The sequence below is a fragment of the Prunus avium genome, chromosome 2 (assembly GCF_965620075.1).
Source record: "Prunus avium chromosome 2, drPruAviu1.hap1.1, whole genome shotgun sequence".
NCBI classification, from domain to species: Eukaryota; Viridiplantae; Streptophyta; class Magnoliopsida; order Rosales; family Rosaceae; genus Prunus; species Prunus avium.
Genome location: NC_142285.1, coordinates 23,116,871 through 23,134,207, shown reverse-complemented (window position 1 = coordinate 23,134,207; position 17,337 = coordinate 23,116,871). Strand labels below are relative to the sequence as shown.

The 17,337-nt window shown below is 40.6% G+C and overlaps 1 protein-coding gene and 1 pseudogene across 2 annotated transcripts; both read right to left on the bottom strand.

The window, feature by feature from the left end:
• Positions 1 to 89: 89 nt before the first annotated feature.
• Positions 90 to 8,421, bottom strand: LOC110773285 (auxin response factor 5-like; annotated as a pseudogene).
• A 2,362-nt stretch (positions 8,422 to 10,783) lies between these two features.
• Positions 10,784 to 15,902, bottom strand: LOC110754196 (uncharacterized). 2 transcript variants are annotated; one of them, XM_088247851.1, is made up of 2 exons: positions 11,501 to 15,902; positions 10,784 to 11,395 (listed from the first exon to the last, which is right to left on the bottom strand). In XM_088247851.1, exon 1 carries the CDS (start codon positions 15,871 to 15,873, stop codon positions 11,518 to 11,520), a length of 4,356 nt encoding a protein of 1,451 aa, XP_088103977.1. In that variant the 5' UTR covers positions 15,874 to 15,902; the 3' UTR covers positions 10,784 to 11,395; positions 11,501 to 11,517. The 2 variants fall into 2 exon arrangements, with proteins under 2 accessions (XP_088103977.1, XP_088103978.1); XM_088247852.1 differs by having other exon boundaries at positions 10,784 to 11,389.
• Between the last annotated feature and the right edge of the window lie 1,435 nt (positions 15,903 to 17,337).

Below are 17,337 nucleotides of genomic sequence, written 5' to 3'. Positions count from 1 at the left end.
AACCATTTAGTTTTATAACCTCTTTCAACTATGCCATGTTTAGTACAAATGTTCGAAGTACACTAGTACAGTTTCCTCATCAAACCCACTTAAAGCACAAAAACTAAAGTACACTGAGACTGAAGATCCAAGCAATCTGAGGGGTTGTGGAAATCTGCATTCTTTAGTGTAGAAAACTCATCCAGTATGGTACTTGAAACAGAAGGTTCAATAACAGTGCCTACACCACTACCAACATCAACGTTTGGACAACCTGGGAGTCGCCTATATAAAAGTTCAACCATGCCATGTTTAGGAGATATAAAAGTCACATCAAGCGCAAATGTTCCAAGCCGGAAACACCTCAACAATGCATCCTAGTGTAAACCTGAGTTGTCTGCCAGGTCTTGCCTGGAGAAAGCCTGGGAGTCGCCTAGGCTGGCAGAGGTAAACTGAGACTGAAGATCCTGGCTCGAGCTCAGGTTACAAACCAAGGAATCTGAGGGGTTGTGGAAATCTGCATTCTTTACTGTAGAAAACTCATCCAGTATGGTACTTGAAACAGAAGGGTCAATAACAGTGCTTACACCACTACCAACATCAACGTTTGGACAACCATAAATCCCACTTTGATTGTTGCTCTCATCTGACAAATCTCTCAGACTGCTTGAGTTAGAAATACAATTAAGGCTACCTGGATCTCGATGGGATGAAGTGAGCTGATCCACGTGGGGTAAGAGCCTACAATTATTCAGGCTTTTATCCCACATTTCCTGACCAATTGAAGTTAGGGAGGAATTATTTGCTTCAGTTAAAACAGCTAAAGAATCTTGCAAATCAAACACAGTCCCCAGTTATCCAAGTGTCCCAGCAAAGGGTTGACAAGACTGGTAAAATATGCATTCATCATTGTCCAGGAATGGAAGCGAACCATTTGTGCTATTGAAATCTCAATGAGGCATATTAGTTTGCTGGGAGTGGTAGAGTAATGATTCCAAAGGCGGCTGCTGTTGTGAATTTAATGACTAACTCACTGCCCTTTCAAGATCTTGTTGTTGATGGACTTTAGACAAAGAACTCAATGATGGATGAGTCTTACACACACACAGAGAAATTAACCAAGCACAAATGACACAAGTGTTTATAGAGGTTCAGCAAATTGCCTACATCCTCTTTGGTGATCACCTTGAGAAATTTCACTAATGAAGATAGGTTACAACTTTGGTTTACAAAGGAAAACCCCTTAGAACACTACCCTCACAATCTGTTTCTCACTCACCCTTGCTCAACACCTTGATACACTTAGAGAACTCTCTTGCTCTCCCCTTGGTTTTTCTGAAACTCTCACAGAAAAACTCTAACTTCTGCTCCAGCCACTTCCTAATTATCCAACTTGTTTTCTCCTCTTGTGTTATCTTACTTCACCCCATTTCCTACACAAGCCAATAGACAAGAGATAAGATATCAGCTTGTCCTCCACGTTCTTCCCTTTAGTCACCACTTAGACTAAATGTCAGATCAAGTAGGTAAATAGAATCCAACTCAGCCACCTCCCACTTACACCAGAAAATGGAGAGTGATATCTTTGAAATAAGATAACCAACTAGCTATGAGTGCTCTCCCAACTTATCCAGCACGTAGTCAACATTCAATTAACTCAGAAGTGACCCACAAAGCTTCTGAAATCATGTGGAAAGCGATAGCCATCGAAAACACAGTTGAAAACACGTAAGGAAACGTCACAGCACGACTGGAGCGACCGGTCGTCAGGAATGGGCGACCGGTCGCCAGAAGTTTTCCCTCCAGACTTTGAATCTGCTTCTAAGCGACCGGTCGCAAATGTCAAGCGACCGGTCGCTCGTGTTCCTGCGACCAGTCGCAAAGAACTAGCGACCGGTCGCTCCTTGGTTTAGCTCCAGACCTCGAATCTGCCAGAAAATGACCGGTCGCAACTTCCCAGCGACCGGTCGCTTTTAGGCAGTTTCAAATACTCCCTTTGAGCGCCAAAACCTTTGTATCCTTTAGGTGAGCCATTTTTTCCAACAATCTCCACCATGGCGAGCCTAATACTCCTTGTGGACATCATTGCCTTCCAGGACATCTGTAATGTCTTGAGAATCGCCCTGATAACTCTCAAGAACTCCACCTCAATCTTTAGCATGTAACAAGATTGAGCAAGCTCAAACAATGCTTGAACTTTGCTGCTGTGACTGGCTTTGTTAGGCAATCTGAAGCGTTCTCATTTGTATGAACCTTCATTATTGTGATGTCTCCATCATTCACCCAATCCCTTATCCGGTGGTATCTCACATCAATGTGTTTGGACCTCCCATGGAACACTTGATTCTTTACTAAGCAAATAGCACTTTGACTGTCACTTAGAATCACCACCAAGTCTTGAGCTATCCCGAATTCCTTTGCCAATCTCTTCAGCCATACCGCTTCTTTTGAAGCTTCCGTTAACGCCATATACTCCGCTTCCGTAGTAGACAAGGCACTAACCGATTGTAACACTGCTCTCCAACTAATCGGTCCTCCACCACAAGTGAAGACATATCCTGTGGTGGATCTCCTCTTGTCTAAATCTCCTGCATAATCAGAATCTACATACCCCGACACACATGCATTTCCTTGTTGTCGTTCAAACAATATCCCAAGCCTTTTGGTGCCCTTCAAGTACCTGAGAATCCATTTTGCTGCTGTCCAATGTTGCCTTCCAGGATTCGCCATATACCTTGACACCACACTAACGGCTTGGGCTAAGTCGGGGCGTGTGCACACCATTGCATACATGAGACACCCTACCAAGCTTGCATATGGAACTTTACTCATTTCTTCCTTCTCCACATTCGTAGAAGGACATTCTTTTGCACTTAACTTAAAATGCTCCGCCAAAGGAGTAGACACCGGTTTGCAATCCATCATATTAAACCTTTCAAGTACCTTGGAAATGTACTTGCATTGTGACAGCCACAACTTGCCTTCCTTTCTGTCTCTCCTTATCTCCATTCCTAGGATCTTTTGTGCAGCACCAAGATCCTTCATGTCAAACTCCCTTCCAAGCAATGTCTTCAAATTCTGGATTTTTGACATGTCCTTACATGCAATTAGCATGTCATCAACATAAAGAAGCAAAAGGATGAAGTTACCATCCTTGAATGCATGAGAGTAAACACAACAATCAGATTCACATCTTCTATACCCAATCTTCATCATATAAGAATCGAAGCACTTGTTCCACTGCCTTGGAGATTGCTTCAGCCCATACAAAGACTTCTTCAACCTGCAAACCAGATTTTCCTTCCCTGCTTCAATGAACCCTTGAGGTTGGCTCATGTAGATGTCTTCCTCCAATTCACCATGAAGGAAAGCAGTCTTCACATCCATTTGCTCCACCTCCATGTCCTCTTGTGCTACTATGGAGAGTAGTAGTCGTATATAAGTATGTTTCACCACCGGAGAGAAGATTTCATCATAATCAACTCCCTCCTTTTGTAAGAATCCTTTTGCCACCAACCGAGCTTTGAATAAGGTGGCACCCTTCTCATGCATTTCTTCTTTCTTCCTAAACACCCATTTGCAGCCAATAACCTTGCGACCTTTGGGTTTAGGAACTAACTCCCAAACTGAGTTTTGGTGTAGAGATTCCATCTCTTGCATCATAGCTTCCATCCAACTTTCCCGTTCCTTGTTCTCAACAGCTTCTTGGAACGTGGTTGGTTCTTCTTCACTAGCATTTAGGGCATAGTGAACTGCATCCGTCTCCCATCCAAACCTTTGAGGTGGTTTGATGGTTCTCTTGGGCCTGGACCGAGCTATAGATGATGGCTCCACCTGTTCTTGAGCCTCTTCTTCTTCTTGAGTGTGTTGTTGAAGCTGCCCAGCTTCTTCCTCTTCAATGTCAGACTCCACCTCCTCCTGAACGTCTTCAGTTGGCTGTTTCCGTGAAGTCTTTCTTGACACCTTCTTGAGTGGAACTTCAATGGTTGTTTCTTTCTCAACAACATCCTCCTTTGCCTCTGAATTCTTGACTTTGTTCATAGGTATGGTCTTCTCATCAAACACAACATTTCTGCTGAGTATCTTCTTGTGGTTCACTGGATCCCACAGCTTGTAGCCCTTCACACCACTCTCAAATCCAATGAAAATACATTCAAGAGACTTTGGCTTCAACTTGGATCTTTCATCACTAGGAATAAGTGCAAATGCACTGCACCCAAACACCTTAAGATTCGAATAATCAATTGACCTTTTAGACCATACCTCCTCTGCACACTTGAACTCAAGATTTCTTGAAGGCGATCGGTTAACCAAATAGGCAGCGTGGTTAACCGTTTCTGCCCAAAAAGATTCGGGCAACCCTGCATGAATTCTCATACATCTCTCACGCTCCATGAGAGTTCGGTTCATCCTCTCCGCAGCTCCATTTTGTTGGGGTGTCTTCTTCACGGTAAAGTGCCTCTTAATGCCTTCGCTTTTGCAAAACTCAAGGAACTTGCTGTCCTTATATTCACCACCATTGTCACTCTTTAGGATCTTGATCTTTCTTCCGGTTAGGTTCTCTACTTCCGCCTTCCACTCTTTGAATTTGGTGAAGACCTCAGATTTCTCCTTCATGAAGTAGACCCAAACCTTCCTGGAAAAATCATCCAAGAAAGTCACGAAATAGCGAGCTCCACCCTTCGATTTAACTGGTGATGGCCCCCATACATCCGTGTGAATATAATCTAGCACACCCGTGCTTTCTTCCTCTTTGTTTCGCTGCTTGAAAGCTATTTTTGATTGCTTTCCCATGGTACAAAATCTGCAGAACTCAAGCTTGCAACTTTGAACACCTTTCAACAATTTTCTGTTGTGTAGTTCCTGCATGCCCCTCTCACTCATGTGCCCTAGCCTCAAATGCCAAAGCTGAGTTTCATCTTCCGAGTCCTTGCTTGTAGATACAGCTGCTCCACCTATGATTGTTGTACCACACAACCTATATAGACAGTTAGGTTGTATCTCTCCCTTCATAATCACAAGTGAACCTTTTGAGACTATGAGTTTCCCTCCATTTGCTTTGAATGAATAACCATTCTTATCAAGAGTTCCAAGGGAAATGAGATTCTTACGCAACTTTGGAATGTGCCTTACCATTCCAAGCGTCCTAACAGCCCCATCATGCATCTTTACCTTGATTGTACCGGTTCCTTTGACTCTACACATTGAGCCATCCCCCATCATCACTTCACTGCTATCTTCTTTCTCATACGTGTCAAACCACTCCTTGTTTGAGCACATATGATATGAGCATCCGGAATCCAAAATCCAATCGGAAGAGGAACACCTTGAAGAATTAGCCAATGCATTTGTTTTAACATTGCTATTAACACACAAAAGCTCACCATCACTTTCCGTGACATCCTCCGCTGTGTTTGCTGCATTCTTCCCTTTGTTCTTCTTCTCCTTCCATATGGGGCAATTCTTTTTCCAATGCTCCTTTGACCCACACTCGAAACAACCATCTTTCGCCTTGGATTTGGACCTTCCTCTATTGCCTTTCTTGCCTTCACGCCTCTTTGAACGACCTCTCTCTCCGGTCTTTGCAACTAGACCTTCGCCTTGAGAGTTTTCTCCCGAACGTTGAGTCATCCTATGGTGTGTCATGATGTCTTGCACCACAGGCTCAAAATCAAGAGTAACCTTTCCGAACATAAGAGTGGTTCGGAAGTGTTTATAGGACGAAGGTAAGGATGTCAACAACATGAGAGCCTTATCCTCCGGACTATAATTCACATCCATTCTCTGCAAGTCAGCAACACATCTATTGAAACTACTTAGATGTTCCATTAGATTTCCTCCCTCCTCCATCCGAAGATTTAGGAGTTCTTCCTTGAGGAAGAGTTTGTTGGACAACGATTTCCCTGCAAACATCTCTTCGAGCTTCTCCCATGTTTGCTTCGCTGTGTCCTTTATCACGTTGATGAGCACCTCATCGGAGAGATAGTTTTCGATAGCTCCTCTGGCTAACTCGTCAAGAACTCCCCACTCATCATCCGTCATGCTTGCTGGCTTCTTCTCCTTGCCAACCAACACAACATGGAGTTGTTGTTGTGTAAGAGCTAACCTCATCCTTCGTTGCCAAAGAGTGAAGTTCTCCTTCCCTGTGAAAGGCTTTAACTCCACCTTCATGCTTGCTACTTGTGGTTGCTTCATATGCTGTGAACTGCTACCACTCTCAGCTTCCATGTCACTTGCCATCTTCAACACACTAGCACTCCAAGAGAAGAACTAGCTCCAGCTGCCAAACACAGCTCTGATACCACTTGTTGTGAATTTAATGACTAACTCACTGCCCTTTCAAGATCTTGTTGTTGATGGACTTTAGACAAAGAACTCAATGATGGATGAGTCTTACACACACACACAGAAATTAACCAAGCACAAATGACACAAGTGTTTATAGAGGTTCAGCAAATTGCCTACATCCTCTTTGGTGATCACCTTGAGAAATTTCACTAATGAAGATAGGTTACAACTTTGGTTTACAAAGGAAAACCCCTTAGAACACTACCCTCACAATCTGTTTCTCACTCACCCTTGCTCAACACCTTGATACACTTAGAGAACTCTCTTGCTCTCCCCTTGGTTTTTCTGAAACTCTCACAGAAAAACTCTAACTTCTGCTCCAGCCACTTCCTAATTATCCAACTTGTTTTCTCCTCTTGTGTTATCTTACTTCACCCCATTTCCTACACAAGCCAATAGACAAGAGATAAGATATCAGCTTGTCCTCCACGTTCTTCCCTTTAGTCACCACTTAGACTAAATGTCAGATCAAGTAGGTAAATAGAATCCAACTCAGCCACCTCCCACTTACACCAGAAAATGGAGAGTGATATCTTTGAAATAAGATAACCAACTAGCTATGAGTGCTCTCCCAACTTATCCAGCACGTAGTCAACATTCAATTAACTCAGAAGTGACCCACAAAGCTTCTGAAATCATGTGGAAAGCGATAGCCATCGAAAACACAGTTGAAAACACGTAAGGAAACGTCACAGCACGACTGGAGCGACCGGTCGTCAGGAATGGGCGACCGGTCGCCAGAAGTTTTCCCTCCAGACTTTGAATCTGCTTCTAAGCGACCGGTCGCAAATGTCAAGCGACCGGTCGCTCGTGTTCCTGCCACCAGTCGCAAAGAACTAGCGACCGGTCGCTCCTTGGTTTAGCTCCAGACCTCGAATCTGCCAGAAAACGACCGGTCGCAACTTCCCAGCGACCGGTCGCTTTTAGGCAGTTTCAAATACTCCCTTTGAGCGCCAAAACCTTTGTATCCTTTAGGTGAGCCATTTTTTCCAACAGCTGCATAGGCCGCTGCATTTTGGTTTTGGTTGGCAAATGTCAGCTGGTTCACAAGGTTATAGGGACTAACAAACCCTGCAGCTAATTTATCTTCGATTCCCTGTCCTGTAGAATTCAACTGGCTTAATTGGTCCGCGGAAAAATCAGTATCTAATTTTGTCTTGTCAGTACTATTTCCAACTGGTGATTGACTTCCAAACTTTGTTAGGTTGTTCAACTTTCCTGGTAGAATTGCATGAGATGTGTTCACGTTTATTGCAACAGATTGATCCATAGATGATTGGGGAGGGTTTTGATTCGGTAGAGATATACCTTCTGAGAAGACACCCGGATTCTTTTGGTTGAGTTTGGCCTGCATGGTCTTCATATCTGCTATTAAATCTCCATTAGCAGCCGATTGCTGTTGTAGAGCAGCTAAAGTTCCAGCATGTTTAACGAGTTGAGGTTTCATTAGCATATTGACTAGCAGTTCCAAACATAGAATTGAAATCGAGTAAGGAAAAGAGTTCCCATTTCCAATCTCAGGAACCCGAATGTATGGTCTTTTAATCAAATTTCCCCACTCAGTTTCTGCTCCTAGTAGCACGAAAAAGTCATTAAAAAAACATCTAACAGTCTTCCCTGCTTGAAAACAGAATAAAAAACTTACCCGAGAATCCAGAGTGTAATGGTCGTTTAAGACTCGAAGTCAGAGAAGGAAATATGAAAAGATTTTCGGGAGTCTCAATTTCCCATGAACTAACCCTGTTCTGTTTACCACAACACCCTGGCTCATCCCACTCTAATTATAATATTGATTAGGGAACATAAAAGCAAGATCACTTGGTAAAAGCTCAGAGTAGCTTAAGCCACCTGAAGATTCCTCCACTTTGAACCAGGCCATCTCAGTGGATCTAAATCACTAATACCGACTATTGTACCCATATACCTGCAGAGAACATGCAAAAATGTTAACCTCTGGCTACACATTAAAGCAATGAACATAACATTATCACATTGATAATGAAGATGTTAATGTATCATGCAGAAAATATTGAAACCTGCTGCATTCTATCATCATAGAAAAGATTACGAAAGACCAGACGGATATCTGGACATGCTGTGGCATGCTGTTTACTACACCAATCACTGCTGTTTATTTCATCATGACATGCTGTGGCACGTAATTAATTTACAATGAAATTTGGCCATTACGTTCAAACGCTTGACGAGATTGAGAAAGGGAGTTAGAGAAGTTGCAGGCGATGCTGCCAAAAGATCGTGAGAAGCTGAAGACAAGCTTTTGAACGTGCGTGTACTCCTTCTCTTTCTTTTTTTCTTTTGTCAAATTAAAAGGGGTGTTTGAATAAAACAAGGAGTATGAGTGTGGGTTAATATTATTAGTGATATGTGCCGTTAGATTAATCTAAGGGCCGTTTTTAAAGAGGACCTCACAGGACCTCATTTTAAGGACCTTTGGTAAGCAGGACTGCATTATTAAATAGATGTAGATGTTTGTCGATCATTTGCTTGTTCTGGGAAGTTGGATCTAGATGATTGTCGTTCTCATTTGATTGTTCTTGGATCTAGACGTTTGTCGATCATTTGCTTCCAGGCTCCATCAGTACAACACAAAGGTCTGTTGGAAAAATGGCTCACCTAAAAGGATACAAAGTTTTTTGGCGCTCAAAGGATGATTTTGAATCTGCCTAAAAGCGACCGGTCGCTGGACATTTGCGACCGGTCGTTTTGAAGCAGATTCGAAGTCTCGTAAGAAATCGACGAGCGACCGGTCACTAGTTCTTTGCGACCGGTCGCAGGAACACGAGCGACCGGTCGCTTGACATTTGCGACCGGTCGCTTAGAAGCAGATTCAAAGTCTGTAGGGAAAATTTCTGGCGACCGGTCGCCCATTCCTGACGACCGGTCGCTCCAGTCGTGCTGTGACGTTTCCTTACGTGTTTTCAACTGTGTTTTCGATGGCTATCGCTTTCCACATGATTTCAGAAGCTTTGTGGGTCACTTCTGAGTTAAATGAATGTTGACTATGTGCTGGATAAGTTGGGAGAGCACTCATGGCTAGTTGGTTATCTTATTTCAAAGATATCACTCTCCATTTTCTGGTGTAAGTGGGAGGTGGCTGAGTTGGATTCTATTTACCTACTTGATCTGACATTTAGTCTAAGTGGTGACTAAAGGGAAGAACGTGGAGGACAAGCTGATAACTTATCTCTTGTCTATTGGCTTGTGTAGGAAATAGGGTGAAGTAAGATAACACAAGAGGAGAAAACAAGTTGGATAATTAGGAAGTGGCTGGAGCAGAAGTTAGAGTTTTTTCTGTGAGAGTTTCAGAAAAAAGCCAAGGGTGAGAGCAAGAGAGTTCTCTAAGTGTATCAAGGTGTTGAGCAAGGGTGTGAGAGAAACAGATTGTGAGGATAGTGTTCTAAGGGGGTTTCCTTTTGTAAACCAAAGTTGTAACCTATCTTCATTAGTGAAATTTCTCAAGGTGATCACCAAAGAGGATGTAGGCAATTTGCTGAACCTCTATAAACACTTGTGTCATTTGTGCTTGGTTAATTTCTGTGTGTGTGTGTAAGACTCATCCATCATTGAGTTCTTTGTCTAAAAGTCCATCAACAACAAGATCTTAAAAGGGCAGTGAGTTAGTCATTAATTCACAACAAGGTCATACAATGTCATGATGTTGGTGGAATTCAAGCTACTTTAACCCAAAGTTCAATATTGCACATTGACATTTAGGAGGACGGCCATGTATTGAACGGGGATCATCCGAATGTTTCTTCTTCAACTCTGTATATAACAGAGTCCAGGATTAACTCTGTATATAGCAGAGTCATTATTGTAATCATTCTAAAAAAACTCTGTCTTTCTTCTTCAACTCTCTTCTCTCTCTCTCTCTCTCTCTGTTATCTGGGGCCCTAGTCATTAACAATCAAGTTAAGTGCTCTGTTCAACATTGTCCAAAAGGGTATCTGCTAAAATTGGTGGACATTACTTTCCCAACCAATTTGGACTTCTATTAAGCCACTATCAAGCTGACCAACAAGTTTATGAAAACCAGGTTCATCTGGGACTGGCCTATCAAGTTTTTTGTTTGTTTTTTGTTACAAGCGATATGGGGAGGAGGGAATCACATCTAGGACCTCGAGTGCAGGGATAGATGCTCTTAACCACTTGAGCTACAAGCCCCTTGCTAGCCTATCAAGTTTAAGCAAATGGTCAATGCGAGTATTTGGGTTTGCCTACCAAGTTTTCATTATGGCTATACAAATGTTTGTAATATCCAAGAGACAGCAGTGATTGGCCTGCATGCCTTGATGGAATTGCATACGTTGGAGCCTTTATGCTACACAACACTATATATCTGCAAGTAATGGGCAAGAACTTGAACATTTCTACAAATTGAAAAGAGAGAAAATGCTTGTGATTTCTTTTCCAGGAAGAGCTTCAATCTTGTACTCCACACACAAGATTTAGCACACATTTTATACATAAACTTTGGTACAAGGCATTTTGCAGCTCACAAGTAAGCCTAATACAATCTTAAAATCCACAAAATAGAGCATTGCAAGCCTGACCAAATACAAAAAGTCTGTTTACAAAAAGTCATCTTCTACCATGTGCCCAAAACAACATGTTGAATTATGAAAGGAAAGAATGACCAATACGGAGCCACACATTTACAAGGAGAAGCTGTACGTTGCAAATAGATGACCAAAACAGAGCCACACATTGTAATTTGAAATCAAGTCCGCTTTGGCTTTGGCTTAGTTAATTAAAATAACACTATAGCTGGAACTAATACATTAATCGGAGTGAGCTTGGATTAAAATGGATCTGTTTATTTCTCTCAACAAACAACAAAAAAAAATTAATCGGAGAACTCCGAATTAATTGTTCTTACAAGTAATTAACACTTATTTAACTCATATTTATTCCTATTAAGCACTCCAAATTGACTCGTAAACTCTTCTCCAGATACCTGTGCATGCGCATACTAGCAATCTTCAACACTTGAACTGAAAGGAGGCATTCAGCTACAGCTACTTTTCTCCTAATTTAGATGCTGCAGCTAAATATCAAAGTAAACAAATTAATACTCGTCAGTTTGGAGAAAAGAAAAATGCAATAAGAAAATAATTATAAAACGAAATTAATGATGAGAGAGAAAGAGTACCGTCACGAGCTTATCTATTAAGCATATGCTAACTTTAGTTGCCGCTTGATCAAAGCTATCCTCACATAAAGCCAGTCATTTAAATCATTCAAGAACTTGAAGTATGCGTATCTCCATGACCTGTTGAATATCAAAGTGCCGCAAATGCCCCAAAATCCAGCAGCGAACCCAATCCCCATACTGATGTAAAATCCCAGTGTTAAAAACTCATCCTTATCCTCTTCATTGCTCAAGTCACTTGACCCATTTTCATCAGCACACATTTTTTTAAGTGGAGGTCCACAGAGTAGAGGATTTTCAGCATAATCAAGGGGATCAAAGCTTTGGAGCTGAGTGCCTGTTGGTATTTTGCCAGACAAGTTGTTATATGACAGGTCCAAGAAACTAAGACGATATATCCGAGCAAGGCTTGTCGGAATTCTTCCATCTATTTGGTTTCTTGATAAATCAAGTGAATCCAATGACTCCAAGTTTCCGATCTCTGGAGTTATTTGACCCGTTAATTGGTTTCTTGAAAGGTTTAAAGAAATCAACCCAACAAGATGAGTGATTTCACTTGGAATCTCCCCTGTTAATCTATTGCTTGAGAGATCAATTCTCTTCACAAGGCCCAAAGTGCTTTTGTATGTCTGCATTCTTCCTTTCCATATGAAGCTTGCATCATTTTCATAATTAGTAGGAGCAATTGACTCATTAACCATACTTCCGCCATACATATGTGTGCTAGATAGACTTGGATTTCCTTTTTGAGCCAGAGTAGTCAAATTGTTGAGGCATTTGGGTATGCTTCCAGAGATGATGTTCATAGAGAAATCCATAATTTTAATGTGTGTTAGATGGCATAATTGCGAGGGCATGCTTCCATTGAAGTGATTAGTGGAAAGCATCAGGATAACCAAATTCTTGAAGCTCACACCTAACCATGTAGGTATTGGTCCTGATAATTTATTATCTCCCAGATCAATAACTTCTAAACTTGCGCAGTTCTTCAACGATGAAGGCAATTCTCCAACAAATCGGTTGCTTCTTAATTTCAAAGTTTGCATTTGAAATAAAGAGCCTATTGTCGTGGGAATTTTTCCAGAAAAAGCGTTGTTACTCAAATCAAGCATGACTAGTGTCTCCAAATGGCTCCAGCAATCTGGAAGTTCTCCAGCAAAACTGTTGCTTGAAAGATTAAGATATGTTAAACTCATATCTGCACTTGCGCATAGGAAAGAAAGCGACCCTGAAATGTTATTATTAGAGAGATCCAGATGATAGACTCGTGACGGAGTTGAGGGAATTGGACCTTCTATTCCTCTTATTTGGTTCTGTGAGAGATTAATAATTTCTGCATTACTCCAAAACCAACTTGGAAGGATATCGGAAATTTCCGCGTTCGAAATATCAAGCTGGTAAGAATGATTTTGAGTTTGAAGCCATTTTGGGAAAAGAGGACCGACCATGCAGGACGCCAAATTTATGTAAACCAACTGGAAGGGAGGAACCCAATCAGAATGGAAATTTAAGATTAGTAAGTTAGAGGATAAATCCAAATAACTTAATTCGGAGAGTTTTGAGAAATGAGTTTCTGAAACCACCCCTTCCAAAAGGTTCATGCTGAAATTGATGCTCTGTAGTTGCGACATTTGTCCAATACTTTCAGGTATTTCTCCTCTTAATTGATTGTCGCTGAAATTGATCTGCTCCAGTTGCGACATTTGCCCAATACTTTCAGGTATTTTTCCACTTAATTTATTGGCATTAAGGTACAAGAGTCCTAAAGATGAGAAGCTTGTAAGACTATTTAATGACCCCGCAAGAACATTCTCAGAGAGGTTCAATTCCTCTAATGAGTTTTGAGCACATCTAGGCAATAGTTGAACAAACTTGGATAATTGTCCACTCAGATGATTTCTTTGAAGCCTCAATCTTCGCAAATTACACAGCCTTGCAAACGAATTTGGATTCGCTCCTTCAATCTGGTTATCAGAGAGACCCAGATACTCAAGAGAGCTCATGTTCCCAATGAAATTGGGAATGAAACCAGTTAGACTATTGTTGGAGAGATCCAGATCCGCAAGAGAGCTCATGTTTCTAGTGAAATCAGCAATGAAACCAGTTAGATAATTGTTGGAGAGATCCAGATACACAAGAGAGCTCATGTTTCCAATGAAATCGGGAATGAAACCAGATAGATTATTGTTGGAGAGGTCAAGAGTAACAAGGCTTGTACTGTAGTTGGACAACCAAAGAAATATTGAAGAAGTGAGATGGTTGTCAGAGAGAGAAACATACGCAAGAGATGTAGAAGAATTTGTTTTGTAAAGAGTAGTGGAAAGAATTGGAGTAGGAGGAGGAGGAAGACTACAGTTCACCATGGTCAACGCTACTAGTTTAGGGAGCTTATTAAGTATTGCTTCTGGCCAATTGAAAACAGTACTGAGATTGTTTCTGCTTAGGTGCAAATTTGTTAAAGAAGAAAGAGCAGGGAGCCAATTGAGATTTTCTGGTTGAAGATGATTATAGCTGAGGTCGAGATGTTGCAATTGCGTGAGGTTTCCAAACGAACTTGGAATTTGACCGACCAAATTACAGAAATGGAGACTGAGGTACCTTAGATTAGTTAGAGAACCAATGAAATCTGGAATTTGGCCCCCATCGAAGCTTCTGCTTAGGTACAAATCTGTTAAAGAAGAAAGAGCAGGGAGCCAATTGAGATTTTCTGGTTGAAGCTGATTATAGCTGAGGTCGAGATTTTGCAATTGCGTGAGGTTTCCAAACGAACTTGGAATTGGACCAATGAAATGACAGGAACTGAGATGGAGGTTTCTTAGATTGGTTAGAGAACCAATGAAATCTGGAATTTGGCTCCCATTGAAGCTTCCGCTTAGGTCCAAATCCGTTAAAGAAGAAAGAGCAGGGAGGCAATTGAGATTTTCTGGTTGAAGCTGATTATAGCTGAGGTCGAGATTTTGCAATTGCGTGAGGTTTCCAAACGAACTTGGAATTGGACCAATGAAATGACAGGAACTGAGATGGAGGTTTCTTAGATTGGTTAGAGAACCAATGAAATTTGGAATTTGGCTCCCATTGAAGCTTCCGCTTAGGTCCAAATCCGTTAAAGAAGAAAGAGCAGGGAGGCAATTGAGATTTTCTGGTTGAAGCTGATTATAGCTGAGGTCGAGATTTTGCAATTGCGTGAGGTTTTCAAACGAACTTGGAATTGGACCAATGAAATTACAGGAACTGAGACTGAGGTTTCTTAGATTGGTTAGAGAACCAATGAAATCGGGAATTTGGCCCCCATCGAAGCTTTCGCTTAGGTCCAAATCCGTTAAAGAAGAAAAAGCAGGGAGGCAATTGAGATTTTCTGGTTGAAGCTGATTATAGCTGAGGTCGAGATTTTGCAATTGCGTGAGGTTTTCAAACGAACTTGGAATTGGACCAATGAAATGACAGAAACTGAGACGGAGGTTTCTTAGATTGGTTAGAGAACCAATGAAATCAGGAATTTGGCTCCCATAGAAGTTTCCGCTTAGGTCCAAATCCGTTAAAGAAGAAAGAGCAGGGAGGCAATTGAGATTTTCTGGTTGAAGCAGATTATCGCTGAGGTCGAGATTTTGCAATTGCGTGAGGTTTTCAAACGAACTTGGAATTGGACCAATGAAATTACAGGAACTGAGACTGAGGTTTCTTAGATTGGTTAGAGAACCAATGAAATCTGGAATTCGACTCCCATTGAAATCAATGGATGAAAGGTCCAAATACGTTAAAGAAGAAAGAGCAGGGAGCCAATTGAGATTTTCTGCTTGAAGCAGATTATAGCTGAGGTCGAGATGTTGCAATTGCGTGAGGTTTCCAAACGAACTTGGAATTTGACCAACCAAATTACAGTAATAGAGACTGAGGTTTCTTAGATTGGTTAGAGAACCAATGAAATCTGGAATTTGGCTCCCATTGAAATCAATGAATGCAAGGTCCAAATATTGTAAATGCTGCAACTCAATCAGTTTAGGACTAATCATCTCACCTTGGAAAGAATATCCAAAAATATCATGTTGAATCATCTTACCAGGGAAAGAATATCCAAGATCAAGTTGAATCACATGGCCAGTTTGGTTGCTACAATAGACTCCTTCCCATCTGCAACAATCTTGTTTTTCGGCTTCTGAACCCCACAAAGAGAGTTGATTGAACTCATCCACCAGGCCACGTTTGAATGCAAGTAGTGCTTGCCTTTCCCTCTCTATGCACCTCACTGTCACTTTAGCATCTCTGAGGCTGTGGCTGTGGTTGTGGCTGTGGCCAACTTCTCCTCCTTTTACGTTTTGTAGGAAAAGGATCAAAAGTGCAAGAAAGAGTTTCAAGCACCTTCCGTCGCCCTTCATGTTAATTGATCAAAAGCACATGCACATGCAAAAACACTGCAAGTGTATATTAATATATGCTAGCTTGCATCAGATATATATAGGAAATAAGGAAGAAAGCTTTTACAAAGAAAAACACGGTTTAGCTAAAACAGTGCCACGCATTCATATAAGACAAAACCATATAAAGGAGTAAATTATTTGAGACTAGAATGCTTAATTAATGTTACGGAAATCACACGTCAATCATAATGAGACTAGAATGTCAAGGTGCAATTCTAAGTTCTTACAAATAAGAATACAAATCATTTGCTAAAGAAAATTGCTAATACTTTAGATTCAAATCTCTTTATCATGGAGATAATTAAATTAAGTACACTCTAATTAGAAACCAAATTAATTATGCTGCACGAGCTAAAAAGTAAGATGCAGGAATAACAATTACCACAACACTTAAATTAATATTCCACTACTTTAATTCTCAACAGCAACCAAATTGATTTTTGTCAATTGTAAGCATGTTTTTTTTTTGTTTCCCCATTGTTCGTTCTTGAAGGGTTTTGCTTTTTATCACCCTGTTATTTTAATTTTAATTTTTTGTTTCTTAATGTTATACAAAGTTTAGATTTTTTCTACTTAAGAGTCAAGGGTGGGTCCAACAAAAAAATAAGAATCTAGGGTGACATCTTTTAACCTGTAATGAGGAGAACTCTCTAGTTTTAATTTACAAAAAGACGCTCTTAGATATAGGTCCAATTTCATTTATATCATCAGAAGTGGACTATACCAAATTTTCTAAAAAGAAGAAAAAAAAAAACTATACAATGTACACATTAGGTTTAATTTATGGCACATCGATACACCTGTAGCACTGTAGAATTTTCGAAGACTTTTAAGTCTCCGCAGCCATATGTAACTCACACGTCAAGTAGGTGTTGGCTGTCCAATTAGACTAGTTAGAAATGATGAAGAGTTTGCAGGGAAAGATCTACTAAGATATCTTTTGCTGGAAAAAGGAGGATGATAGATGTAGTGTTCATACTACTATTTTTTAATTTCGATAAAAAAAAAGTACTACTTTTAAAATTTTGGGTTAATTTTTTTAATATAAAAAGAATTGTGTACGTTCGGTGACATAGCATGCTGTTTTGCTGAATAGTGACATAGCTCCATGATGCTCTCATACCATGCCATGTGGACAACCACCCCGTATATGTATATTCAATTTCAAATACCTATGAATGTATCATTCAGAAAGGAATATGATTTCTTGTAACGGGAATAGCACTATATTGTTATCTCCACAATAATGCTTGAAAAAATTATCCTAGGTGGTTTGAAACATTTACTAGTATACCTTGTGATTAGTGTGGCAAACAAGTTTAAGAGGAAACGTTTCAAGATGGAGTAATATTTTTTTTCTAGGGTTAAATAAAAAAAATTTAGATGCAAGGGAAATTACTAAGACAATGAATACAAGATTTG

Excerpts from the sequence above, each read along its gene's own strand:
- LOC110754196 (XM_088247851.1), bottom strand. The coding sequence starts at position 15,873 with ATGAAGGGCGACGGAAGGTGCTTGAAACTCTTTCTTGCACTTTTGATC.